Source organism: Syngnathus acus, chromosome 3, assembly GCF_901709675.1.
Source record: "Syngnathus acus chromosome 3, fSynAcu1.2, whole genome shotgun sequence".
Taxonomy (NCBI): domain Eukaryota; kingdom Metazoa; phylum Chordata; class Actinopteri; order Syngnathiformes; family Syngnathidae; genus Syngnathus; species Syngnathus acus.
The window spans coordinates 16894226-16920938 of record NC_051089.1 but is presented as its reverse complement, the minus strand read 5'-3'; the positions used below and the strand labels follow the sequence as shown (position 1 = coordinate 16920938).

The 26713-nt window shown below is 40.1% G+C and overlaps 2 protein-coding genes across 8 annotated transcripts in view; one reads left to right on the top strand and one right to left on the bottom strand.

Moving 5' to 3' along the window:
• tipin (timeless interacting protein) overlaps positions 1 to 8151 on the top strand; it is a 15071-nt gene extending 6920 nt beyond the window's left edge. For 5 of the 6 annotated variants that reach the window (XM_037247280.1, XM_037247281.1, XM_037247279.1 and 2 more), the window contains 7 exons: positions 2303 to 2408; positions 2525 to 2618; positions 3691 to 3766; positions 3840 to 3962; positions 4049 to 4103; positions 4173 to 4388; positions 5898 to 6611. In XM_037247280.1, the coding sequence (XP_037103175.1) occupies positions 2315 to 2408; positions 2525 to 2618; positions 3691 to 3766; positions 3840 to 3962; positions 4049 to 4103; positions 4173 to 4388; positions 5898 to 6127 (888 nt within the window). In that variant the 5' untranslated portion in view covers positions 2303 to 2314 and the 3' untranslated portion in view covers positions 6128 to 6611. Of the gene's footprint in view, positions 1 to 2302; positions 2409 to 2524; positions 2619 to 3690; positions 3767 to 3839; positions 3963 to 4048; positions 4104 to 4172; positions 4389 to 5897; positions 7114 to 8098 lie in introns of those variants that run through there. The other variant, XR_005097506.1, reaches the window with a different exon arrangement.
• dis3l (DIS3 like exosome 3'-5' exoribonuclease) lies at positions 7870 to 26713 on the bottom strand. Of its 2 annotated transcripts, none has more exons than XM_037247275.1 (18): positions 26435 to 26713; positions 25781 to 25934; positions 23372 to 23503; positions 23049 to 23184; positions 21920 to 22087; positions 17755 to 17833; positions 17411 to 17590; positions 17132 to 17301; positions 15256 to 15417; positions 14915 to 15165; positions 11689 to 11781; positions 10984 to 11272; positions 10602 to 10837; positions 10291 to 10445; positions 9742 to 9920; positions 9486 to 9631; positions 8946 to 9117; positions 7870 to 8550 (listed from the first exon to the last, which is right to left on the bottom strand). In XM_037247275.1, the coding sequence occupies exons 1-18, from the start codon at positions 26586 to 26588 to the stop codon at positions 8218 to 8220; spliced, it is 3189 nt and encodes a 1062-aa protein (XP_037103170.1). In that variant the 5' UTR covers positions 26589 to 26713; the 3' UTR covers positions 7870 to 8217. The 2 variants fall into 2 exon arrangements, with proteins under 2 accessions (XP_037103170.1, XP_037103171.1); XM_037247276.1 differs by having other exon boundaries at positions 23372 to 23500.

Here is a 26713-nt window from a genome sequence, read left to right as displayed (position 1 = left end):
CAGTTCGTTGTTTGTGTCAGGTAACGTTACCATACCGTACAATTATTCAGCCTGTTGTTGCCTCTTCTATTTTTATTTTAAATTGCCTTTCAAGATGACATGTCTATTCTTGCTGTTGGATTTTATCAAATAAATATCCCCCAAAATGCGACTTATACTCCAGTGCGACATATGTATTTTCCTACTTTATGTATTTTATGGCTGGTGCAACTTGTACTCCGGTATTTATCGACTTGTAAACACGGTATTTATAGCTACAAAGACAATTGTGATCACAATTTTCATCTTGGCTAATGATGTTTTTGTTGTCTTTCTAAGACTCTATTTGGCAGCATTGCACTTCAATGAAAAGGCTGGTTGCCCCCAAGCAACTTCAGCTTTTAAGGAAGGTCAATGCACACCTGAATCAGGTAAAACAGAGCCAACCTTACCCAAGTTGAAGCTGTTTACATTTGGTGTGTGGGTCACTCCTTAAAAAACATCGAACTGCTACCATAAAAATAAAATAAAAAAATATTAATGATTGTGTTCAAGTAGCCTTGAAGACAAATTGTCTTTTTATACAATTCTTGTCAATAATTCAAACAATGAGTGAGAAATCTGCAGACCTGTGACACTACTGGGTTAATACACTTTCAAATCTGTTTAACTTTTCTGCTTTTCAGATTATGTTGAGAAACTCTTCGATCTCATTTTTAATATGGTGTGCCATGATCCTGCTCCATACTTGAATGAGATCCTACAGATCCGCATTCCAGAGGACCAGTCAGCCTTGTTTGATTGACCCGATGCACGGGAAGTAACCTAAGTCTCGTGGTTCAACCACGGACTGGTCTGAATCCCACATACTGTCCAAGGGCATTGGAGAATTCTGTAGCATCTGCAGAACCACACATGCAGGGATTACCAGCCTGATCTGCCAAACCAACAACAGCTTGCAAACCTCCTATCAGCAAGATATCTGGAACAGCTGTGATTAAAAAAAAAAAAGTACAACTCAAAATGATAGTCATGTTTTCGTAGTGTGGCTTCCGTGAGAGCTTGGTTAATGTATTGTTTTGTATTGTAACTACTATATTTGTGATGCTAGTGTTTTGTGTTCTTCTATCTTGGATTTGTACAATGCACGCATGTATTTTACATGTGACCAAGTACCAAGCTTTATATCCAGTCATTCTCTAAGTGTGGAACTAGTGCTAGAAAGAACGGTACGCAGTAGAGGTGTCAAAATGAATCGATTAATCATTTTTCAAATTAATGAACGATTTTGATCAGTCAATGAGTCACCGTTGGACTTAAAATAGTAAACATTTTCAGCCTCTCAACAGTAAATATTCTCTCCTTGCTGTAGACATCTGCTTTTATGTTGGAAAAAACAGTCTAAATTTTATCTTATTTTCTGAAATGTTACAAACCGCACCAGTAACTTAACAGGATTCAGCATTTTTTAAATATACTATACATATACGTGTGTGTGTGTGTGTGTGGTGTGTGTGTGACACACACTGAAATACATACAGATAACACTGTATATGCATCATTTCCACTCTTATCGCCCACCCCCAAATCCACAAACACATAACATGGATACTGTACCATTCTTATTGCCCACCCCAACTCTTCCACCCATACAGTATACTGTACAACACAAACACATAACATGGATACTGTATCATTAATTAATAAACACTTGTCTGTTATTGTTACACTTGGAGTGAGCTTCGAATAGCATGGAATTTTTCATGTCAATTTTTCATTTGTTTTGACTTTTGTTTTAAAACTCAGTTTCGATCGTTATTTAGAGGTGGAATGCCTGTTTTTATTAGTTTTAGGTTTTTACAAAAAAATTAAAAATTGAGTATTTGTCAAGTACAACATAAAACATTGCTAAAGTATTGTGTTGTAAAATAAACAAGAATTCTCAAATGACTGTCTGACCTTTCTGTACAGAGAGGTACACAGCAATACTAAAATCCATGTAAAAAAATAAAGATGAAAACAAAAGGCTGTTTTTGCTTTACTGTAATTCTAGTTTTTCTCAGATTTATCAATGTAAGATTTTCTGTATTTTTTTAAAGCAATTTCATTTTAATTTTCTGATTTTATTAATTTATTTTTCAGTTATTTAGTTTTTAATGCTAACATCCTAGCTTGAAGAGCCATGAGAACTGCTCACTTTGTTGTATGTGTAATCTTAAAGAGAGTGCCATTTACAATAAGTTTTTTGTGGGGGAGGGGGTGGAAAATATTACTTTGACTAGAAAAAAAAATGTAGCTCACACACATTTAACATTTTCTACAGGGGGTAGACATCATGGTGAAAACACTTGGAAACGATAGCTTCGAGACTTTCTCTCCCCTCCCTCCGCCTCTGTCCCCGGGCCAGCCAGGAGACGCTTTTGGGAATGGTGAGAAGTAACACGCAAGCTGCCTTTCATGTGTATCCAATTTGTGACAATTATACAAAGAATAGATGCACCCTTGCCTGAGTGATAAATCCTCAATTTCTGTGTTGCTGTCGCAGATGAGGAAGCTGCCGAGCTGTCCAAGCTTGCTGAGGTTCCTGCGGCCAAAAGGAGAGTAGTTAGGAGACCACAGCCCAAGCTGGACTCCCAGAGGTTGTTGTTTCCCCGCATGTACTTGAAAAAACTTTGAAGTATAGCGTGTGCCAATGGCTGTGATAAGTCTGTGGCCATACCCCCCTTGCACGGCCCCAATGCAGATCATGTTAAAGATTCCCCACAGTGATCTTCAACAGTGATTTAACAAGGTCAGGAGCAAATATTAATTTGAAAAGATATATCAAGAAGCAGCATTTGCCTTTTCAAATGACTTTTTTTTTAACAATTCTAAGAAATCACAATGTCCCATCACTAGTGAGATATTTTTAGAACTAGCCCACGGACTACCTATGTGGTCCTTGGGGGCACCGTGTTTGGAGCTTGATCTACAGTATTTCCAGTGGTTTGTGGTGTGAGGCCCACTAACTATCAAGTTAAAATAAATGAATAGACCGGTACGCCTATGCAACTGCCCAGTTGTTCTTTGACACATTTTAAGGATCTTCGGAAAAGTAATGCAATAATTACGTTCTCTGGTAGTTTACTACTAGTTTACTAATTACATTTATGAAAGACCACTAAAGTTGCCAAATACTTTAGTCTTTCAAATGATACGTTTTCGGCACGGTGTGACAGTGGTGAGCACGTCCGCCTCGCAGTAAGGAGGGTGTGGGTTCGATTCCACCTCCGACCCTCCCTGTGTGGAGTTTGCATGTTCTCCCCGTGCCCTCATTGTTTTCTCCGGGCACTCCGGGCTTCTCCCACAACCCAAAAACATGCTTGGTAGGCCGATTGAGCACTCCAAATTGCCCGTGAGTTCAAGTGCGGATGGTTGTTCGTCTCTGTGTGCCCAGCGATTGGCTGGCAACCGATTCAGGGTGTCGCCCGCCTACTGCCCAATGACTGCTGGGATAGGCTCCAGCACGCCCGCGACCCCTGTGGAGACAAGCAGTATAAAAAAAAATTGATGGATGGATGAAGTTATCTTTTTATAATAAATGCTTTTTTAAAAAAAAAGAGAGTTTTTTGTAGGACTTTTTTCTTCTGGCTCGATATATTCCTACCTATATACATAATTATGACATACTGCTGGTCACAAAGGATTCAGTGTTAAATGTTTTCTCATCAGGCTGATATCTGAAAAAGGACTTCCAGCTCTGCGAACACTTTTTGACAATGTCCATTTTAAAGGAAAAGGCCATGAGGTAAGACTAGACATAGCAGCTCTGAACAGAAAGGTTGTGAGCTTCATGATGCATGTGGTATTCCTCTATCCAGGCGGAGGATGTGCGACTGCTGATGCAGAAGATGGAGAACTGGGCTCACAGGTTGTACCCCAAACTTCAGTTTGAAGATTTCATGGACAGAGTGGAGAAGCTGGGCGCCAAGAAGGAGGTGCAGGTAGGACAGGCGGAGGAATGCTTGAACCATCTTGTTTCCTACACTTGCAGCATTTGTAGTTGGCTGATATGTTGGTTCTGTGGCAGACATGTCTCAAAAGGATACGGTTGGACATGCCACTGACACACGAAGATTTTACCGGTAAGCGCTTTTAAGGATTCCCCCTGTGTGAAACAGTCTTGGTTTCAGATAGCATTTTTCTGTTTTCAGGTGAAGATGATGCTCCTCTTGAACACGACATCTTGGAAGATTCCGATCCATTTAGCAGTCAGAGGTTCCCCAGCGATCCGCAGGGGCCAATCCACTCTACCCCAGCGCCTGCTGGTCCGCCTGCCCCCTCTCTCACAGAAGATCAGCGCCAACGCATGGAGCTAAACAGACAGCGGGCCCTGGAGAGGAAGATGGCTCGCCAGCAGCAGCTAATGGGTAAATATGTGTTGTACATTGATCCCAAAACAAATCAAGCAAAGATAAAAAAAATAACAACCGTATTTTCCGCACTATAAGGCGTTTCGGGTTAAAAGGCGCAAACTCAATTGTGGGGTCTATTTTGTATTTAATCCAAACATAGGGCGCACCGCATTGTAGGGCGTATGCATGCCATGACTCACGGTAAACAAAAAAAACGTCACGAGAGCAAGACAGTGAGTTCGGTTGTACTTTATTCTACTGTTTAACCATGTACTCTTCTGTACTCACATTATTATTAATTGATATTCATACGCAAATCGTCCAAGTTCTCATCTTCTGTATCCAAATTAAACAGTTGGGCAAGTTCACCATTAAACATGCTAAGTTTCTTCTCGTCGTTGTCACATATCTCTTCTGCAATGATCCTGGCTTTCCAGAAAGCTCTAATTGTGCTTCGTAAGCATGTCTCGTTGTCTATGCCATTTTTGATGGTCCTAACCAGCTCAGTGGCCTAGTGGTAGAGTGTCCGCCCTGAGACTGGAAGGTTGTGGGTTCAAGCCCCGGCCGGGTCATACCAAAGACTATAAAAATGGGACCCATTGCCTCCCTGCTTGGCACTCAGCATTAAGGGTTGGAATTGGGGGGTTAGATCACCAACTGATTCCCGAGCGCGGCACCGCTGCTGCTCACTGCTCCCCTCTCCCCCAGGGGATGGATTAAAATCACACGGGGATGGGTTAAATGCAGAGGACAAATTTCACCACACCCAGGTGTGTGTGTGACGATCATTGGGACTTTAATCTTTAACTTTAATCTTTAACTTTAATCTAATGCTGTTTTCTTTGCACAAACGATAGTATTAATTTATCAATAGCGGCGGTGGTATGTACTCTACATGTTACGTACAGTCCTCTGATTGGTTTACAGCCCCGAGCTACGTAAAACATAATATGCTCTGATTGGTTCATCGGGTCTACATATTACGCCTGTATATTACCTATCTGTGTGGTAGGAGCCACACAAAACATTACAGATTTGCAAAAACGAGAGTATTTATTTATCAATGGCGGCAGAGGTACATATGTACTCTACGTGTTACGTACAGGCCTTATTGGTTTACTGCCCCGATCTACGTAAAACGTAATGTCCTCTGATTGGTTCATCGGGTCTACACATTACACCTGTATATTACGGAAGTCACACAAAACAACTTTAAAGATTTTGGAATTTGGTCCACACAAAAGGCGCACCTTATTGAAAGGCACACCTTCGTTTTTTGAGAAAATGAAATGCTTTTAAGTGCGCCTTATGGTGCGGAAAATACGGTAAGCCTAGCCTACATATGGTAAGTGTTAGAACTCTTCCAGTTTTAGGTCAAAATTCTAAGTTGTAAAATTGTTTTCATATCTGAAAATTCTGGCATTTGAACAGGATTGTGTAGACTTATTATATCCACTGTAAAATGAGACTACAGATTAAACAAATGTGAATAATGTGTCATGATGTTTATATGTGATCCTCCAGACTCTCAACCACTTGACTCATCATTGCAAGCAGACGAGCCCTCGGTGAACACCGCAGAACATGCTGTCAACTATTCCCAAGGACAAGATTGTAAGGAGGATGAGCCAGGCAGAAGCAGCCCCCCTCAGCTGTCAATCAAGGCCTCAGAGTCATTCTCTTTGTGCAAGAACATTGTGACAGAGCCCACCCCTCCAGCCAGCAACAGTAGTGAGGATGCAGATAAATGCTGAATAATGCTCAGTACTTTACTCAATTTAGCATATATGTATATATCTATATATATAGATAGATAGATATAGATTTTTTGTATAACACTCATGACACTTTCAATCTATGCAGACAGACCATACATGTTGTAATTAAAAGTGATGTTTCATTATGTAAATCTGTTGTAATTACTTTAAAGATAACAATAAAAGCAAATATCCAGTTTCTATATTCAGAAGAGTGTAACTGAATGAAATTAATAAATTAGTTGAAGCAATATTGCACATAGTGCCACTGGTTAGCAATTTCAAATGACCAACTTCAAGTTTGTTTAGCTCTGATCTCAACCAGTGTGTTGTAGGAGCTCTTAAAGAGAGCCACAGGAAATGATCACTAAACTGTTAAAAAAAAAAAAAAAGTACAACAAATAATGCATCTTTGCCTATCCAGCTATGCCAGCGACTTAGAGACAAAAAGAATAAACAATCTATTGGATGTTAGAAAGTATATAATTGACATGTGTACACACTTTTTGTGACTTTTTTATTTGGTAGTGTCATGAGATTTTTCACACTTAAAATATGTGCCTTGGTTCATTTAGGGTGAGAATCCCTTAGCTAATAGCTGAGTAGCAAGCATTATGCTGCATACTACTTGTACCCTAAAGAAAATTACCTAATTGACATATTTGAGCTGAGGTTAGGTGTACAATACTTGTTTCCACACTAAAATAACACACATTAAGTAGTAAATATTTTCATTATTGTACATTCTCTTACCTTATTAATAAAAACACTTCAATGGTTAATTTATCTGTATATAATACATATTGTACTACGAAACCTGGTCAATGTATCACATATGTATAGGGTGACCACATTTGTATTTTCCAAAAAAAGAGGACACTTGGCCTGGCCTCGAGATGACATACATTCTTCTCCATCATGTGGTCAACTTACAACTAAGGAACTCAGTCAATGTTGCAGATTAACTTTGCAGATTTTTTGGTGTTTATGTCTCCATATAAGCTTTCGAGATCTCCGACCAGCACCTTTAATAGACATTGAAACATGTTCGTGTGTCACCGCTGTCCTCAACTCTGACATAGTCAGGGGCAAACCAACTGCAGTTTTGGCCTGTTTAACCGGTGATCGTAACGCACCTCTCTGTCCACTCAACAATAACAGTAAAACACAGACGAATGAATTAGGGCTGTGGACTCGGTCGGATTTTTGCACCGAGTCCGAGTCCGGCCTCTTGACCATGAGTCCGAGTCCGGCTGTCCATTTTTTCTGTTAATTCATGTGACTGCTTAGTCTTTATTCAAGGCTAATTTAGATCAAAATCTAAATAATTACAACAGTTTTGTGATGGCTTTGTCTTTATTAAACATATAAACGAATACAATAAACAGATACTTTCAAGTTTTAATCATTAATTACACCATTATAGCTCAGACATTTATCTAAACACAAATAATTAGTGACGACCCCTTATTTGGAAAGCGAAAAACCCGTCGTACGGCGTCAGCACTATGTTGTTTTCAATAAAAACATGAAGAACTCACGTTTGCGTCAGTCAATTTTAATTTTTATAAAGGATTATTCTCATTTGATGTCTTTAAATTCATCCGCGTTCTGCCATTGAAGCGGGGTGCATTCAAAGACCAGGGGGGTGCATTGCAAAAATGACCGAGTCCGAGTCCCCGAGTCCGAACCGAGTCCACAGCCCTGGAATGAATGGAATGTGATGTCGAATTGCTTGCTTATTCGACTCGTGTTTCATTCCCACCAGTTTGACACATCTCGGTAATGGAGCACCTCAACCCACATTAAATAATAGGGAAAAAAACTATGCCTCTCATTTATCGCGCAAAACTTGAGTCATATAAATGCACGTGTAAACTACTAATTAAAGAAGGATATTCTCATCAATTTATAGAACCCTCCTGGACAGGGTGTTAAAAAGTGGACATGTCCGACCGAGCAAAAGAGGTTTGGTCACTGACATGTACATACTATACCTAAAAGTAGAGATATATTTAAAAGAAAAAACGTTTTTTTTTTTTTGTAGCTTTAAAAAAAAAAAAAAAAAAAGTCTGAAAACAGTGTATTTATTTAGAGCCCATTACTATCTTGAGGCTGTGGTTACACATTGCTGGGTCCATCAGTGAAAGCTCTCGAATCTCCTCCAAGAGTAAGTAGAGGTTTGGGCTTTTGCTTTGGCAAAACTCTTGCTCCTCTTTGGATAGTTTGGACAGCCGTGTCGCCTTCCCCTGAGCCTGCTGGGACGCCTCTTCGGCTAAGCGCACCACTTCCTGAACCAGCTGGCTCCGGCTATGTGACTCTGTCTGGTGGAGTGTCACACTCCGGTGCGGCCTGTTGCTGACAACTTCAAGGTTGACACTGTCAGCGTGACAACGCGATGACTGTACAGAAATACGAACCTGAAGGAAAAAGAAAACTCAAGTTGGATTACATCACATCTCACTTATTCCACTGAAAAAAAAGCTCGGGAAGAAGGTAGAATAGTCAACCTCTGTTGTGTAACTGATAGGAGGAAATTGCTGTGGTTTTGAACATGTTGTGTTAGGGATGCAAACATTTTTTCATAATGTGAATTGTACACAAAAGACAATTCTGAGGAATTACATTTTCAACAAACAAATGCACTACTTGACAAGTGCACTTTAAACCTGTCTACTTGGAAAATAACTTATTAGTTTTACCATCCAAATTGAGTGACTAAAGCAGCGAAGCATGTTCATCTATTGAAAATCACCAATGCGGTACAGTAAAACTGGGTTGTGCCTCAAAATATCCAAGCTTTTTGGAGACTTACAGTGATGTGGCAGAATAGTGTGAAGGTGGTGGTTCCAATGGACGACGTGGTTGTGATGCAGTCAGAATAACGGCGCACAGAACCGCTCTGCCACTCGCAGTGGCCATCCTGTCCCGCGGAGAGCACCTGACCTTCTCGGTTTTTCAGGTACGCGGGCCCCTTCATGCCATACCTACAGCAAAGCATTTAGGATGTAAACAAAAAAAGTAAACAATAACTTTTATGTACGGTATTTAGGGTTTTTAAAGTGTTTTGCAAGGATTAACTGAATAATTAAAATATTTTACTGTTTAACCAGGGGCCATGATACTGAGCAGCATAGCATCAGAATTTTTTCTAATGTTGGACTACAGAAATCAGTAAGAATGATTAGAAATGTTTTCTTAAAGTGATGAATACATTGTGCCAGGCAAACTTAATTTCTTACATATTGTATGGTACGGCCAACCCAGTAGCTGTATCAAACAGTACATTAGCGATTTGAGCCAAACTGTTCTGCTTGGTAAATGTGACAACAAAACAACCAAGTTGAAAACTTACAGTGGCACAAACGCCAACACGCCATTGTCTCGGATGGCGTAAATGACAGCATTGGCCACACAGCACTGATCCTTGTGAGGGTCCCTCTCTTTGAAATACAGACACTGAAATAACTCAGTGGAGACCTTCTGCACCTGTTGGGCTGCCTGCAAATGTCACATGGCAGTCAGTTCCCAGAGGTATACAACTAAATAGATTTAAGTACTATCTCATGGGGTAAATACCAATCATAGAAGCAAAACAAAAAATAACTGACCCTATTTTTCTTGTTGATATGATGAGCCAACTCGTCTAGTTCCTTGCTACTTGCTAGCGCTTTAGCAGGACTCCGCCCACTCTCCACCTCAATGGCTGCTGCCAGAAGGCGGTGCACCACAATGTCGGCATAGCGACGAATGGGTGATGTGAAATGTGTGTAGCGATCCAGAGCCAAACCTGAAAAGTGTTATTTCGTCACAGGCAGTGTGTTAGAATGACTAACTTAATGTGTCATTGCATTTCAAAAGCCAATGGTTACTTCAAATATACAGGACTGTCTCAGAAAATTTCAATATTGTGATAAAGTTCTTTATTTTCTGTAATGCAATTAAAAAAACAAAAATGTCATACATTCTGGATTCATTACAAATCAACTGAAATATTGCAAGCCTTTTATTATTTTAATATTGCTGATTATGGCTTAAAGCTTAAGAAAACTCAAATATCCTATCTCAAATCTGTAATTTTTTGCATTACAGAAAATAAAGAACTTTATCACAATATTCTAATTTTCTGAGACAGTCCTGTAGTGTATTGTTTTGCATACCATAATGGTAGTACTGGTCTTGCGGAATGGCACCAGTCGAGAAATACATTGCCTGAGACATGGCTTGGGTGGCCATCATTCTGAGCAGCCTGTTTAGCAGTGAGTCCTGTGGATCCACAGCCTTGTCCAGAGAGTCAGCTAAAGCCTTATTGGACCTTCACAGAATAGGAGGGAAATATCAAAGAGCTACAATAAATAGCTCTGGACGTTGACGTCATGGAAATTCAAAATTTGCGAATATTCTCATCATAACACTCACAACTGACAGATGAAAAGAAACACTATCGTATATGAGAAATTGTTTGACAAACCTGGTATCGATGGTGAAACCCTTGGACTTGGCGCTTTCCACCAGTTGGCTGAAGAACTCCTGTCGTGGTGGCGGGTGTTGGCGAAGTAGAGCCTGATGAGGAAAGACCTCCTGGATCATGCGCGCCACCCAGTGGTTGGCGTAGATCATGCACTCGGCCACTGTCTCATGGATCTCTAGGGGTTGGCGTGGGACCAGAGCTGTGATGTTTTTTTCATTGTCTAGCTGTGCGCGTACCTAGGACCAAAACATTGACATGAGAAAGTAATAAGACAAGGAAGTTCTCTATGTGCTTGTGGAGTGACTATTTATGTGTACTGCTGTTTTCAAGTAAATAGTAGTGAAAACTTTGCTCCTAAGTGCTTCACATTCAAAAATCATACCTCGACACCCTCCAGTTCCAACGCACCGCCTTGATCTCGCTGCGCCCGAAGATGTCGTGCCACATGGGTGAGCATCTCCAGAGCCTGCTTGAGCTGAGCTAATTTGGCGTCCTTCTCCGAGGAGATAAGTTGGGTCAGCTCCGGGACCTCGTCCTGTTCGCCATTGAGAAGGGCCTGCGCGAGCTCATAGTGGAGCTGGTAGGAAGAGCGGATGACGGTGCGACCGTACCACACTTTGTTGACGGCGAGGGTGTGCGCGTCCAGCTCCCACAGCACGCTCATTGCATACCTAGATTGTAAGATTGTAGAAGCATGTATTATATACATTATACTTCAAATTTGTGCAGTGAACCCTGGCTAAAATGCACATTTTTAACTACCGTAATTTTCGGACTATAAGTCGCACCGGAGTATAAGTCGCACCAGCCATAAAATGCCCAAAAAAGTGAAAAAAACATATATATGTATATAAGTCGCTCCTGAGTATAAGTCGCCCCCCCCACCCAAACTATGAAAAAAACCGCGACTTATAGTCCGAAAATTACGGTAATTGGTTTTGTTGGTGTTCAAAGTATTGAGGAAAGTCTGAATATATAAGACTGTATCTCACACAGTCCCCCTCTCTCGGTCTCTTGAAATGTAATCCAACAACAAAAATGGGGCTTCACTGTAAATCAAAATCAATTAAAAAAAAACTTCACCAACCTGTCGACTCCTCCCAACAGAGAGCAGAGATCTGCACTGAGAATTGCTGGTAACATGTCATACCTGCGGTCTGCAAGGTAGTAAGTTGTAGCCCTGAAACAAATATGAGGGATGTACATTTTGAGTTTTTATATATTTTTTTCTATATTGCCGTGGTAAGGGGCGGGTGGGGGTTTGTCATACACTGCAGCTCAATAACAATAAATGTTATATTAGGTTTTCTTCTCGTGTACTATCTCCATCCTTCTGCTATCCACAGCCCACGGAGCAGCATTGCCAGAATAGTGCTCTCTCGCAGATCGTAAGAAAACACAATGCGCAGGCCCGTTAATCGTCACACATGTGATTGAACACGACGCAACGGCTGTTATAAACCCTGGCTTGGTGTGAGACCCGTGGCAAAATGGGACACAACTTAATAGGATCATGAGATGCCAGGCATAACATGCTTCACTTCTCACCACAGAATGCCTCCCTCCGAGTTTTGATACCTCCTACGATGTGCTATCAGGTTGTGATACATTCACCGCGTTTCACTACAGCCAATTAGATTTCTCATTCCCATTGTGACTGCCATGGCAATTGTTTTGACAGTTTAACAATCTGTTAGGGTGCGAATCTCTAAGTGTCTGGCGAATTTATTCGATTCCGACTTTCAGGGTCACGATATGATTCAAAAACGATTTTCGATTCTGAAATTATTGTTGCATTTCAATGGTCTTTTATTTTTTGTCAGAATTATGCCAGTGAAATGATGAAAATAAAATGCATGGAACAGACTATTTTTAAACAAGTCTTTCAGGTTCTGTAAATACAAATTAAGTAACAATCATAGCTGTGTGGAAGAATAAAGAACAAAGTGCATTTTGCTCATCCATTCATTTTCTATACCGCGCTGGAACCTATCCCAGCAGTCAAATAACCTCAATATCCTTAATTGCACAAAGTCAAACTTCACCTTCCAAAAGGAAGAAAGAACATCAGGCACTGCCTTAAGTAAAATAATCTTAACAATGTAAACTATTCAATAACAATTCAATACTGTATCATTTTAAATACCATTGATATATTTTGAAGATTTCTGAACCATTAATGTAGCACCCAAATTATGGCTTTTAGTGATGCTGGGGCGGGTTGAATGACGCGTTCCTTCTGTTCTGTGCTCGCGGACTGCATTCTGTCAGCGAGCAGGCTAACTCCACGCTAGCGGCAGTAGCTCTGGCTGCCTTGTCTACGGTGGGCGAGCGAGCGTGCTACGGTGGGCGAGCGGGCACGCTACAGTGGATGAGCGGGTGTGTATGCGGTAGTGAGCATAAATATAAGCATTTTAGAATCGATTTTATGGAATTTTGAATCGATTCAGAATCGCCAGGACTAGAAATCGTCATTTTTTGTAGAATCTATTTTTTGTCTGCTCCCCTACTGTCCGGGAATCCATGGCAAATCATGGCCTGTTTTGTTTGAAAAATGGTCTTACAACCGTATTATTTGGTCCACGGTAGCCTGAAATGAGGGTGCCATGTAAACCGGAAATATTGTTAGTTGTTGGTTAGCTTTGGTTAGGCCACTCAAGGAGATTGCTCTCCTTTTTTAGACTGATGCACCAGTAAATCAATAGGCACGGCACTCAGTGAAGTGAGGACTGTAATCAATCTTTGGCTGAGCACCAAATTCATACAAACATTTTTCACAAACAATAATCAAGAAAAGAAAAAGATCAAAGTAACATTATGATGAAGGCATATAGTATTTCCATGGATATAGTATAAGACTGTAATGAAGTATAACAAGTCCAGAGCTAAATGAGAATAGGACACATAAGTAGTGCTCAGGCGTACATACACATACATATGCAGTCCAAAAAGTGACACCTTTGCGGTTTGTCAAACTACTTCAAATTAAAATTTGTAATCGTATTCACATTTCAGTGCTTAAAGAGCAGCAATTTAAATGGAAAGGTACATACTACTATGTTTAGATTTACTCATTGCATTCTTTTTCGACTAGAGATGGGCACTTTACTAAATTTTGCTGATTTGTCATTCGTCCTTTGTCTGCAACGTGGGCACCCTTCCGTCATCGTCAGTCCGTCCTTATTCATAATCTAATCGTCCCTCTGTCTTCATTATTTCAAAAGTGCTTCCGCCATCGCTTCCCTCCATCTGTCAATCGTCACCCGCCCCGATCACCCCAAAAAAAATTCCCGACCCAGCAATTGTACCCATTTGTTGGGCTGTCTTAGAGCATATCGCCAACCATCGTACTAAACGACATCAGAGAACATCAAGATTAATAGCCTCGTAGTGCTGCAAGTCATTCACACCAAAAGGGTGCCGGATTCACAAGCAGCTTTGTGCTTGTCGATGGTCCCGCAGTGAGCAGGACTTGGAGGATAACAAAAAGAAATCAGTTGCGGTTGCTATGTCCTTTATAGTTGCTTAGGAAATGAAGGTAGTAGTTTATTTCCCTCTGGTGCAGTGGTTCTTAACCTGGGTTCGATCGAACCCTAGGGGTTCCGTGAGTCGGTCTCAGGTGTTCGTCAGAGCCTCCACTGCGGAGGTCTTTACCTGATTTATCGTGTAAATTCGTGATGATGCATATCTGAACTGGTCTCGCAAAGGCAACAGCAGAAATCACACTGATTTGCAGGTGTGTAATTCGTTGTGAGTTCATGCATTGTGTTGGTTTTGTTCTCTGAACAAGGTGATGTTCATGCACGGCTCATTTTGTGCACCAGTAAAAAATATCTACGTATTGAATTTTAAAGAAATAATTTTATTTTTCACTGAAGAGGAGTTCGGTGAATGCGCATATGAAACTGGTGGGGTTCGGTAAATCCAACAAGGTTAAGAACCACTGCTCTGGTGGCTGGAGTGACACTCACATAAGCAAGGGAACAGCCGCAATCAAACTTGCGTGAGTAACGCCAGAGCTCATTTTGTGTCCCGGGTGAATGTAGCATAACAAACCCACGTGAGACAGGCTGGGCTTATTTTGTCAGTCATCAGTGAAATGGGCGTCTGTCAGTGAGAGGTCTGTCGGCCCTTGACCTGGTTAAAGACGATTACACCCACTTCAGTCAGTTCTCAGTCCATCCTTTTTTAACTTTCTTGCCCCTAGGCCTTTGCCTGCAAAATGGCCGTCCGTCGGTGATGCAACAGACCACCTCTGGCTGACACAAACATGAATTATTTGATTACTCTGTAGGAACAACTCAATCTCTTACCTTGCATGTGCCTCTAAGTCAGTTAGGGAGCCTTCAGCAACAAAGTGTGTAACATCAGCTATGTGGACACCGAGCTCCAGTAGCTTTCCTCCAGCGAGGCTGCGCACAGACAGCGTGTCATCGACATCCTCACAGCCCGCGGGGTCGATGCTAAACACCAGATGACTCTCTCTGAGGTCCCGCCGCTCAGCCACCTGAGACGGATCCACCTTCCAGGGCTTCTCAGGAGAATTCACAGGCATTTCTCTTAGCTGGGGAGAAACAAACATTACATTGAAAAAAAATCTAATAAAATAGAAATTAATTGTATTCTCATAATTTGAACAAAAATAATCTCTGACCTGTGCATCGGAAAAGGGAGGAACGTGGATGCAGTTTTCTATGAGGATGGTCTGTACTTCGGTCTCAAGCTCGCCAGCCCGGCCCAGAACCCTCACACTATGTCCATTAGGATACAGTGATGTGCTTTCCCATGAGTCAATGCGTACCACCACTCTGTGGTCCTGGACAGAAGGGGACAGGAAGGTTATGTTTTGCTGATAAGCGCTTGAGGGTACAATCTCTACTAGACTTAATTAAGATCTAATTCTTTGAATCACATCAAGTTGTCCATTTCCTGTAGTGCCATCAAATTGCAACCATCATATTGGCAGTATGATCTTCTTTTTTCCCATACTTAGCTATTTTTATGCCACAGGTACGTCTAAAATGTTTGCCAGAATGTCTTTTTTCAAATGTCTTGGGGAGGATCTTGGCAAACGGGGAAGCTGTTCTTTTTTTGTCAGCAGTGGTTTTTGCCTCGGAACTCTCCCATGGATGCCATTTTTGGCCGCTGTCTTTCTTAAGATTGTGTTGTGACCTTTAGTGATTCAGTGAGACCAGCTGTGCTTTTGATGTCATTCTGGGTTATTTTGTAACCTCCTGGGTGAGTTGTCAATGCACACTAAGAGCAATTTTCGTTAGCTGACCACTCCCTGGAACGTTTGTCACTGCTTTCTGTATTTGTGCTTTGACCGTGGCTTGCTAAAAGCACCAAAAAAAAAAAAAAGTGACCAGCGACACTGCTACCTTCTAAAGCAGGGGTCTCAAACTCCAGTCCTCGGGGGCCGCATTCCTACATGTTTTACAAGTTTCCCTCGTTAAAAACACCTGATTCAATTATCAGGCTCCTGCAGAACGTGAGGATGAACTGATCATTTGAATCAGGTGTGTTAAACGAGGGAAACTTGGAAAACATGTAGGAATGCGGCCCCCGAGGACTGGAGTTTGAGACCCCTGTTCTAAACTGTCGCTTCAGAGGTGAGGAAATGGGCAATCTGAAAAACATTGATCATCAACTGGCTGGTTAAATCCGGCCCATCTAACTGTTCAAGTCGGCCCGCGACTGGAGTTCAGAATTATGAGGATTAAAGAAAAAATATCTGTTGGAAGAAAAGCCTGACATATAAAGGCCTTCGATTTTGTAATGAAATGGGAAAAATATATACATCTTTATTTATATAGCGCTTACAACAGCTGCCAAACAAACATCAAACAATAATGTTATGCCAAAGGGTCTGAACCCCAAGGTCTGGTTAAATTCGGGCCCTCTGACAAATATAGTTGGTGACCCCTGTCATGAAATCTGGATGAATATTGCCCTCAGCATTTTGCGGTGGATCACAACCAGGGGTGTTGAAATAAATGATCTATCTACCTAACGTGATAATTGTCCTTAATAAGCGCGACTACACTACTGATAAAAAATGGCCATAATCGCCTATCTATCTATCTATCTATCTATCTATCTATCTATCTATCTATCTATCTATCTATCTATCTATCTATCTATCTATCTATCTATCTATCTATCTATCTATCTATCTATCTATCTATCTATCTATCACAAAAAATAAAGATGTCGAGAAAAGCAGCAATGTAAGGAATTGAATTAGCTGTTTAGGTTGCGTTTCTGACTACACCAGCATAAAAAATGTGAAGATTCACACCTCTCATCACAACTGACCTGTGTGTTACTGTCAGCAGTGAACTTTTGGAGGAATAAGCCATTTAATCTACAACAATAGCCGGAAGTTTCGCAAACACTATTAAAGGTTGCCTATTGTTGCCTCTTCTGACAGCTATGTTTGAAGAATTGAATCAAACAAACAGATCTTGGCTTTTTAGTAACAAAACACTCTTCTGGTAGGTTCGGTTACTGTATAAAATAAACCAGACCTGCAAGGCGTCAGCCTGTTGTGTGCTGATGCGGATCTTCGGGATGCGATGGTCCCAAGGCACAGTCAGGATGCGCTGAGAATTCCTGTTTTGGGACTGCGGGCTCTCCCTCGGAGGGAATGTTACCACATAGTCCCTCCAATTCCTCTGCAGGATCCCCACAACACTGCCTGCAAGTTTGATTATTCACACATCAGAATGAAAACAGAAATAGAAGAAAAACTTGGTTGACTGTTTTCAAACTAAACAAAACGTGCAGTTTCAGATGAGAGGCCCTACCTGTAGGCATAGGTTTACTTTGCATGTCCTCTCCATTCTTCTCCTCCAATTGTACTTCTGTCAGGGCACTAACCTTCCCTCTCCATTGGCTCTTTGGCAACAACTCCACCACAACCACGTCGCCATGCACAGCCCTGTTACGATTCTTATTTCCATACACCAACACCTCACTGCTGAGTTCTACAGCAGATGAAGGATGGGTGGGTCATAGGAGAGTAAATTACAAAGACAGTCAAGAAAATGTCTCACAAAAAAAGAGGAAAAAAAACCGATACAATGTTTCTCTATCTAGCTTCGAATGAATCATAAAACAAGGACAACTCTTTATTGCTGCAATACTGCACCTGTATTTTTATTGGTGAGACCTTCTGTTCTGACAGAAGCTTCCATCTGTGCTCTGTGTTTGTTGACACTCAGAGTTCCCTGAAAACAATGAGGGGAATGTGTGATTGATGCTGATCTAAGAGAGATTTCTGTTAACAAAATGAATATGGCTCGGATATGCAGAACCTGGATGGAGCTTGAAATAAAGGCACACCTAAGTTTTGAAAAAGGCACCAACACTCTTAATCTGTACGATAAATGGCCACAAGATTGTCAGACACAGGATATACTATCGAGATGGGGCTGTGACCATGGCCAAGTAAATCATGAAATTTCAATCATTGGAGATTATACATCCCTGTGTCAATGGAGTGAATATATTTACATTTTTGTGTTCAGTGCCACTGCCAAAATACAAACAACCATTTATAAACCATTATATTCAGATTCCGGCAAATAGAGAGAAATAATGGGTCAGAACCATGGAGCCCTAAGTAGGACAACTTTGAGAACAGATTCATTTCTTCAAAACCATTTATAGGGCTTATAAGATCTATATATGCTCTATATAAGCCTTATATGGAGCATATATCAGTATACTCAACCCAATCAGATAAAAAAATATTTTGAAATATTACAATATCTATTTTTAGATGACCTGTCTACGTTAAATGAGAACAAAACTTGTTATTCATCTCTTGTCTTATTTATTGTGGAGGCACAAATCTTAGCCCATTGAATCTTATCAAAATTTTCATGAGCTCAGTAACTCCCCTTCAATATAACACATAGGATAACAGTGGGGTGCAATTTTTCAACACCCAAGCTGGCGACGTCAGGCTCCATGGAGATAAGCTTGAAGGGGAAAACTTGTCATTTGGATTTAAAATATGCTGTCTCTTTTGGGACACCAAACTTGTACTTTTCACAGACCTCGTAGGTATAAAGTTGCTTCATCATTTTGAATTCAATTCTCAATATTATGGGGAGACAGTGCTTGAAACGAGCACTTGAGAAATCGCTCCTCCTTGTTCCAGACACATTTGGGGAAAAACTGAGAAACATGTTGGATCAGCCAGCTAAGAGAATTACAATAATCCTTCTTAGAGCTCACAAAAACTGTTATTTGTGCATCAACTACCAGAGATATCATTTGTTTTGTTTGCTTGTTTAAATTCCAACAAGTGAAGAGGCATTCTCCCTGACCCCTTGTAGAAAAGGAAGATTAGATATTGGTCCATAATTGGCTGACAAATAGTCTGTCAATAAAGACACTAATCATGTTAATTACTGCAGTCATAAGTTTCTCCAAGGACACACTACTTGACTAAACTGACAGCAGGGGGTGATTCATTTTCGTCTCTTAACATTGAAATTTATGGTAATATATTGTAAAATTGTCTTTCGTGAGAGTGACACATGGATTGATAGCACTGTGATATTTTGTTGTCTTCGCTACTGTGCTGAAGGTAAATTGATGGTTGTTTTTATGTATTTCCAAATTAAAGTTGAGTAAATGAGTATTCTGTCTTTAAAGAGGGCCTTTCAGTAGGTTGTAAGACTGGCTGAGAAATTTTCAAACAAACAAGTAGAACGTTACTTCCTCCCTAATCAATTCTTTCTGACAAGAGTTTGGATATTGGGTAAATCGATAGCTGCTACAGGAAAAGTTAGCTGTGGTGTCCACAACATCATTCTGTCTTTCATTCATTTTCTGAGCTGCTTTTTCTCACGAGGGTTACAGGTGTGCTGGAGCCTATTTCGGGCTGTTGGCGGAGTACACCCTGAACTGGTTGACAGACAATCGCAAGGCACAGAGACAAACAACCATTTGCACTTACACTTATGGGCAATTTGGATTGCTCAATCAGCCTACCATGCATGTTTTTGGGATGTGGGAGAAAAACAGGGGGAACCCACGCAGGCATGGGGAGAACATGCAAATTCCACACATGAAGGCCGGATACAGAATACAACCCACAACCTCTGCACTGCTAACCAGTTGACCACCTCACTGCCTCATGGTCAACATTAGTGTGGAAATCATCTGCAGTCTGTTGTGATGCTACGGCACTGACTTAGAGATAAAAGCATGAGCCTGCCTAAATTAGCAAAATTATCATCTGAAGGTGCTTAGCTCACAGTTGAGAGGTCCTGAGTTTGAATCTAGGACTAGTGCTCCCTGTGTGGATTTTCTCCAGGTCTAAACAAAATTTAATGTGTTTCTAAAACATCCATCAACTATCTGAGAAAACGTAACTGAAACCAAAAATGAAATAGTGCATTTACGACTACATTTTTTTTTTTTTTTATGGTTTTGTCTTACTAGACTTGATAACAATATTAACAATACAAATTAAAAACTAAAGTGTAAAAAACAGGACGATAGAATAGAATAGTGAATTTGCATATGTAGACTGGATCTGTAGACTAATGATAATTGAGTTTTTCAATGCTTTTATACAGATAATCGGACCTTTGGAATGTCAACCCACCCATCGAGTGTGAAATTACACCATTAAATAATTATAGCTGGCTATAGCCAAAACCATGTCTGTAAGCAAGCTAATCCTGTATTTTGTGATGTGATAAGTGAAAGGATACCACCTCGCTTTCTCTGCCCATTACTTGGCAGCTGCCTGAAGACTCCAGGTGTCCCTTGACAACAGGGAAGCGCTCTCACATCAAAGCCAAAATATAAAACAAATTCATTGTGAGCAAAGATTACCATTAGCTAACAGCAGCTAAGCTGGTAAGAGACACGTACTAAAATGTTGGAAGTTGTCAATGTGGGTGTGGAGGTATTGATGTCTGATGATTTGGCTGCTGCATGTGCCAAATGCACACATCTAAACACTCCTTTATTGACCAGTGTAATTTGTGTAAAGCATAATTCAAGGGTGTATTCAGACCGGAAAAGTCCTTTAGTCCGCTTGTTTGGTCCGGATCAAAAGCAAATTTAATTTTTTTCGTTTGGTGCGGTTCCTATTCAGACTGTACATTTTGCAAGCGAAGTATATTTTGTAAACACACCCACGCTGGTGACGATCTGTGCTCCCATCGGACAGCAACGACCAGGGTGGCACACAGAGCAAAGAGCCGGAAATGGAGGAAAACATGGGAGTCCGACGCGGTGCATTCTTGCTCTGCATATTTGTGCTGTTGGTTCGGATCTACGCTGTTTGTATTCACACCTTCGTTTGGAAGCGAACCGAGACCACTTGAAAAAGTATTCACACCTGCACAAAAGGTCCGGACCAGCCTTCCAATCGAACCCTGGTCCGTTTAAAGCTGACCAAACAGTCAAGTCTGAATACACCCTTAGTTTCACTGATGAGGCGCTACCTCCCCGAATGAAAATACAAATTTGGCTTTTACTTCATCTTCTTTCTAGAATTGGTTATAATGCTATACTACTCTGGTAATCTGACAGTCCCCTGTTGGAACCAAGGGCCATGACGTAGACGACGCCTCGACTAGAATGCGGACTGTAAATGTCTGTGTCACTGGCATACAATGAAGACCAGAAATGCCTCAGGGAAAGAAAATATGTGTCAAGCATCCTTTGAAGGTCGACTTTTTTTCCTCAGCCCTAAACCCCTTCCTCGACCCCTGGGCACCAGGGAAACATTGACAACAACAACTACAACAACTATTTGATGTGACAAATTCATTTTTTTCCTGCTAACCTTATACTGCTCTTTGGTTTAAAAAATAAAAAAATAAAAAAAGGGGGGGGTTATACTAGAGAAATTATGGTATGTCAAGATCAGAAATCAGAACGTTTGCTAGGATTGCTTTACTTGAAATCAATTTGATTCAATTAATTTTCAAACTGATGCACTGATAGTGCCATTGGTGTTCCATTTCTATGAGTATATAATTAAAATAAATCAAATATGAAGATGCCAAAAAGCTTAAAAAAAAAAAAGAAAAAAAGACACTGCAGTTACCCAATTGCATCTCATTTATGTTCCGGACCAAACAAAGAGAAATAAGTTAGTCTGGCACAATAATCTCAAGAGAAGATATGCCTTTAAAAACTCTTCTCCACCCATTTATAATCCATAAAATATCATATAGTATATTAAAATGTTTTTTTCGTTAAAAAAATAAATGCATCATCAAACTCCTGATACTTTAAGACGCACCAGGAAGGATCAAACACAAACAGAGAGGTTATACCTGAATATAGCGCCCAGACTTGATGCCAGCCTCCAGGACTTCAGCCGGTAGGTGGTCAGTAAACTCTTTTTCTGTGCACTCACTCTCCTTCTCTTGTAGAGCCTGGCGAATGGACCTGTACAATTCATGAGCTGTCCGCAGCTCTAACCAGAAGTTTTGTAAATATTCCTACAAAATAATGACAAAAATGAAAGAGGTCTGTTTGAGCAATACATTGATGCAAACGATGATAGCTTCTTTATGTTAATAAATTCAGTGGAACAGACTGTCATTTTCTTTTATTGTATTGTCTACATTCATAGTTTAAACTTTAAATATACCACAATGACCCCCCCCCCCCCCAAAAACATTAATAATACCGTATGGCAAACCTACCTTGGAACATTACGCATAAAAAAGGCTTGCATAGAATATCACTTAAAAAACGCACTAAATTGTGCATGTACATGCACATACGGCGAATACTCTCATAACTTTCGCTAACAATAGATGTTAAGATCCTCCTTGACACACAAAGCTTGGCCAAGGTGCATCAATTCAAGATACTTCCTCAACACCAATGTGGTCTACATTTTTATTAGACAAGGTTTTGGCATCACATTATGGAATTTCAGGGTGTTTCAAAGAGCACGGAAAAGGCAAATAGGTGAGTTTTTCTACAAATAGTGGGGGGGAAAAAGAATAGGTACATTTGCAAAAAGTTAGCAAATCATAAATGAAGAGGATTTCAGTCAATAAAGAATGTGTTTTGCAAAATACTGTATACAACTTGAAATGTGGCAAACGCATTTTATTTATGTTGGCAATTTGCTTGGCTTATTGAAAAATGCAGCGGAAGAATTCCAATGACAGCATCAGCTATTGTCAATTGTCATCTACATAAAGGTTGCAATGTGATACTTAAAGGCTTCTGTATATACTGTACACCGTACATGAGCTAGTCTACCTGTTAAAGGTAAAGCATGTCTACCATTCTCTGGGTGGTTGAATGTAGATTAGTTGTAGTTTATACTACCATATCAGAGCCCACAATCATTACATCAGAAGGCAATGAAGGTATTGAACATAATATTAGTGTCAGTATATGACAGCCGTGATGTGCTTGGCCTGGTTGTGTTCAGTCCTGTACCTGTACAGAGATGACATACACTCCAGACTGAAGGTTGCTGTATTGATTAATTATGTCCTGGTTCTCTGTGATCATCACAACAGCCATCATACCAGCTAGGTGGTTATAATACCAAACTGCTGCAGAGTACACACACCTGCATACACAAACAAACATGACGTAAAGAATGCTATAAATGTTCTATTTTTTCAAAATGATATGGGACTCGACAAAAAATTGCACACGTCGCTATTCTGCGCATTTCTCAATTTAGATCAGCACAAACCGCTAGCGTACTGGGTCTGAGTTGAACAAAAAGGTCAAGTGTTTCATTAGAAGCTCACCTGGTCTGCCACTGTTCTTGACTCTCCCCATTCTCCCGCTGACAGAAAGAAAACTCTTGAAATTCATTTGCAAACAGAACACAGTCATGCCGGGGGTCTTTCAGCAGGTTTCGCAGGCGGTTATAGTGTCTGCTTAACGACATATCACAATGGAAATATGTTACACGGAAGCAACAATGGCTCAAGAATATTTTGTTTTTCAAAGCAATATTGTGGAAATAAAAACTATGGTAATCTTTATCCAACAAAATGTTTTCACTTGAGAAAAAAAGTAGTATGGCTCATGTGATGGCAGAAGAATCTAAATAACTGATAACTAACAAAGGTTGGTGAGTGTGATATTGCTCAATTGATATTTAGTTGTTTTTTTAACACGAAATGATACCAAGTAAACAACAATAATTGGTTAATACACAGTAATAAGGAAAAATGTTTTATAATATACTTTAAAGAAAAATTACATTGCATCTGATTATTTGATCAAACGATGATAGAATAGTAAGTACATTCTAAAACTATTTGATAGTTACAGCCCTTGGTGATAGCAATGTGCTCATTTGACTTCCATAGCCTTTGAGTAAAAATAACTAACCCCCCCTCCCTAGTTGTACCTCTGTTGTGTCACCAGTGAGTAAATGAACTGTGTACTTTCCATCATCACTGCATGAATGAGGTAACAAGTTGTAAAATAAAATTAGACTGAGTGCTCAAAAGATGTAGCTCGTTCACCACTTCGGGAAATATCTTCAGCCATTCTGAAAGTCGTGGAAGTGCCGCCATATGTAATTATGTCAGCTATTTACCATTTGTGTTTCTAATCATATGGAGTGATATGCAAGTGCTTCAGCGATGTTCTAGTTGATGAGTTGTTATAATAGAGTTGGATGTAAACTAACGGTGGCCACTGATACATTGCTCTCTTTCATGATTGATGATGATCAATGTATGCGATAAATGCTTTTTCTTCAATATCATGCAATTATGGTAACCTGTCAAAAAGTATACTACTGTCATGGACTGTGCAATTTGGCATAAATCTATTTAAATTGCATTTCCTATGAAACATTTATTGTATTCGGCGAACAGACGAAACCGCTTCAGTAAAACTAAACTCACACATGTTGTGTTTTAATAGAGCCTTTGTTCAAAGGACTAGACACTGTAATTTCTGACCTATTATGACATCAGCATTAACTCCCGCAGCTATGTCCAGCTAACACTGTCACAAGTAAAACTTCACCATATTAATGATGCAACATTTTAGAACAGCCCAGTAAGCAGAAACGTTCAACAAATTGCAATGAAACCAGTCATTTGGGACTCCTTACTTCTCCAATATTCATCAAGCTTGTCAACAGCAATCCTGGATGTTTGTGTCGGAGAGATGCATATCATGTCACTGGCTCATTCTCATTTAGCTTAATCAGCAGAGCTCTGATTTAATGAGGCTGACCGCTGTCAACTCTTGGACAAGGGCTGTGTATTGGCCCTGTTGTACCGAAAGTTTAAAAATAGATATTTGACCAAAGAATAATTATTACAAATTTTCCCACAAAATGTTTCTCTCAACTAATCACCATTGCACCATCCTTTTCTCACATGATAATACATTTCCACTTTTCTCCTTGTGATCGAAACTGCTTGATCAAATTCAGAAAAACGGACAAGTGGTATAGAAAATGGATGGATGGATGGATGATGTAAAATAGTTTCTATTCTATTATGTATTTAGGTAACTGGGGGAGATGGCATCTAATGGAGCAACTGGGCTTCAAAAATGATTCAACTTGAATAAAACAAAAGGACCACATTTGGTTCTCATGACAAACAAGTATTTACTACTAGGAGGAAAAAAAGAGCAAAGCAAAGACAACAATTGTATGTGGTGGGTTCTAAAAAAAAGGTAGGCTACTTTATACATTTTACCATTGCACACTTGTTATTGCAGTTTGTAAAAAACAAGCTGACATTGTATAGCTTTTGTGTAACCTCTGTGAAATCAACACACTTGAGCTCTTTACAAACTATAAACAAAGGATGCATGATACTGAAAAAACATGATTGTTGTATAGCTATATAGGTATTACTGCAATATTTAGCACATATCTAAAAATATTTTTTTAATGTAATGAAAACATTACATCTCATTCATGTGCCAAAATAAGCAATATTTAAGTATCCTTAGCTAATTAATTGTAATTACCCTTGATAATGTTCAACTCTGGGTTGGTAATGTACATTTAAGTTTGCTTCTTACTGGTAAAATTCGGATAGAACATACAATTCCATTAGAAACTTATTGCATGTCTTTGCGGTATGCATATTGGAGCGGGCAGTATCACAATATCGATATATATTGTGTGTTACTATAAATACTATGAAAAAAAATAAAATAAAAAGTTTACTGACCTGCGTCCTTTGCAGTGATGGACAGCTTGGCAGGCTGTCTGAGTGAGGATGATGCCCTGCAGCTCTCTAAATTCCAAGATCTCCTGGTAGTCCAACACCACGCCAACATCAGGCACGACATAGTGGGTCAAATCTCCAGGCAACACCTTACCATCTGACAAAGGGGAAGGGGAGTCAGAAGGGTAGGATTTTTGTTCCCTTTCTCAGCCACTTTATCATTTAGTATTATATTGTAACAATTTTCTTTAAATTGTCTCTATGCAGTACTACAGCCATGTACTGACGGAATTACGTATTTATTTACGTGTTTCCTCAATACTAAAACATTACATCCAATATAAGAGTTGTATGAAAAAGGATGCCCTTAGAAACTTAATCATGTTTGTAAATGCAAGTATTATCATTGAATTCGTAAATATTGCATGCATTTACTGTGGTTGTTTGCAATAACTGGACTGCAGAACGGTGTTTTGAATGCCGCTTCAACTTGTCTGTCTGGCTAACCCTTAGCATCGCATTGAATTCAGTTGTGCTATACCACTAGGCTGCCAGATAATACCTTGTACACCTATCCTGTTGAGCTAGAATATTAGTTTCTATTTCGTTGTCCTACGTGCCTTTAATAAAAGCTCGTTGAACGTTCGATATGTTTACCGTTGTCACAGCTGGCAAGACAGAGAGAGCTGTAGCATGGAACTTGCTCCCTCAAGTAATGTTCGCGAACAACACGAACCTTTCTGCCCCGACTACTCTTCAAATGGAGAGTTTTTTCAGTTTTAATCATTTTGTGAGGACAACATGGAGCCATATACGTACACCTGGTTTTATCCGATAGCTATTCTACAGAAACGCGAGAAATCAATTGGAAACATATTAGCTAAATTTTAAGGAAGCGTAAAGCAAGACACAACAAATGACGCCACGACGTGACGT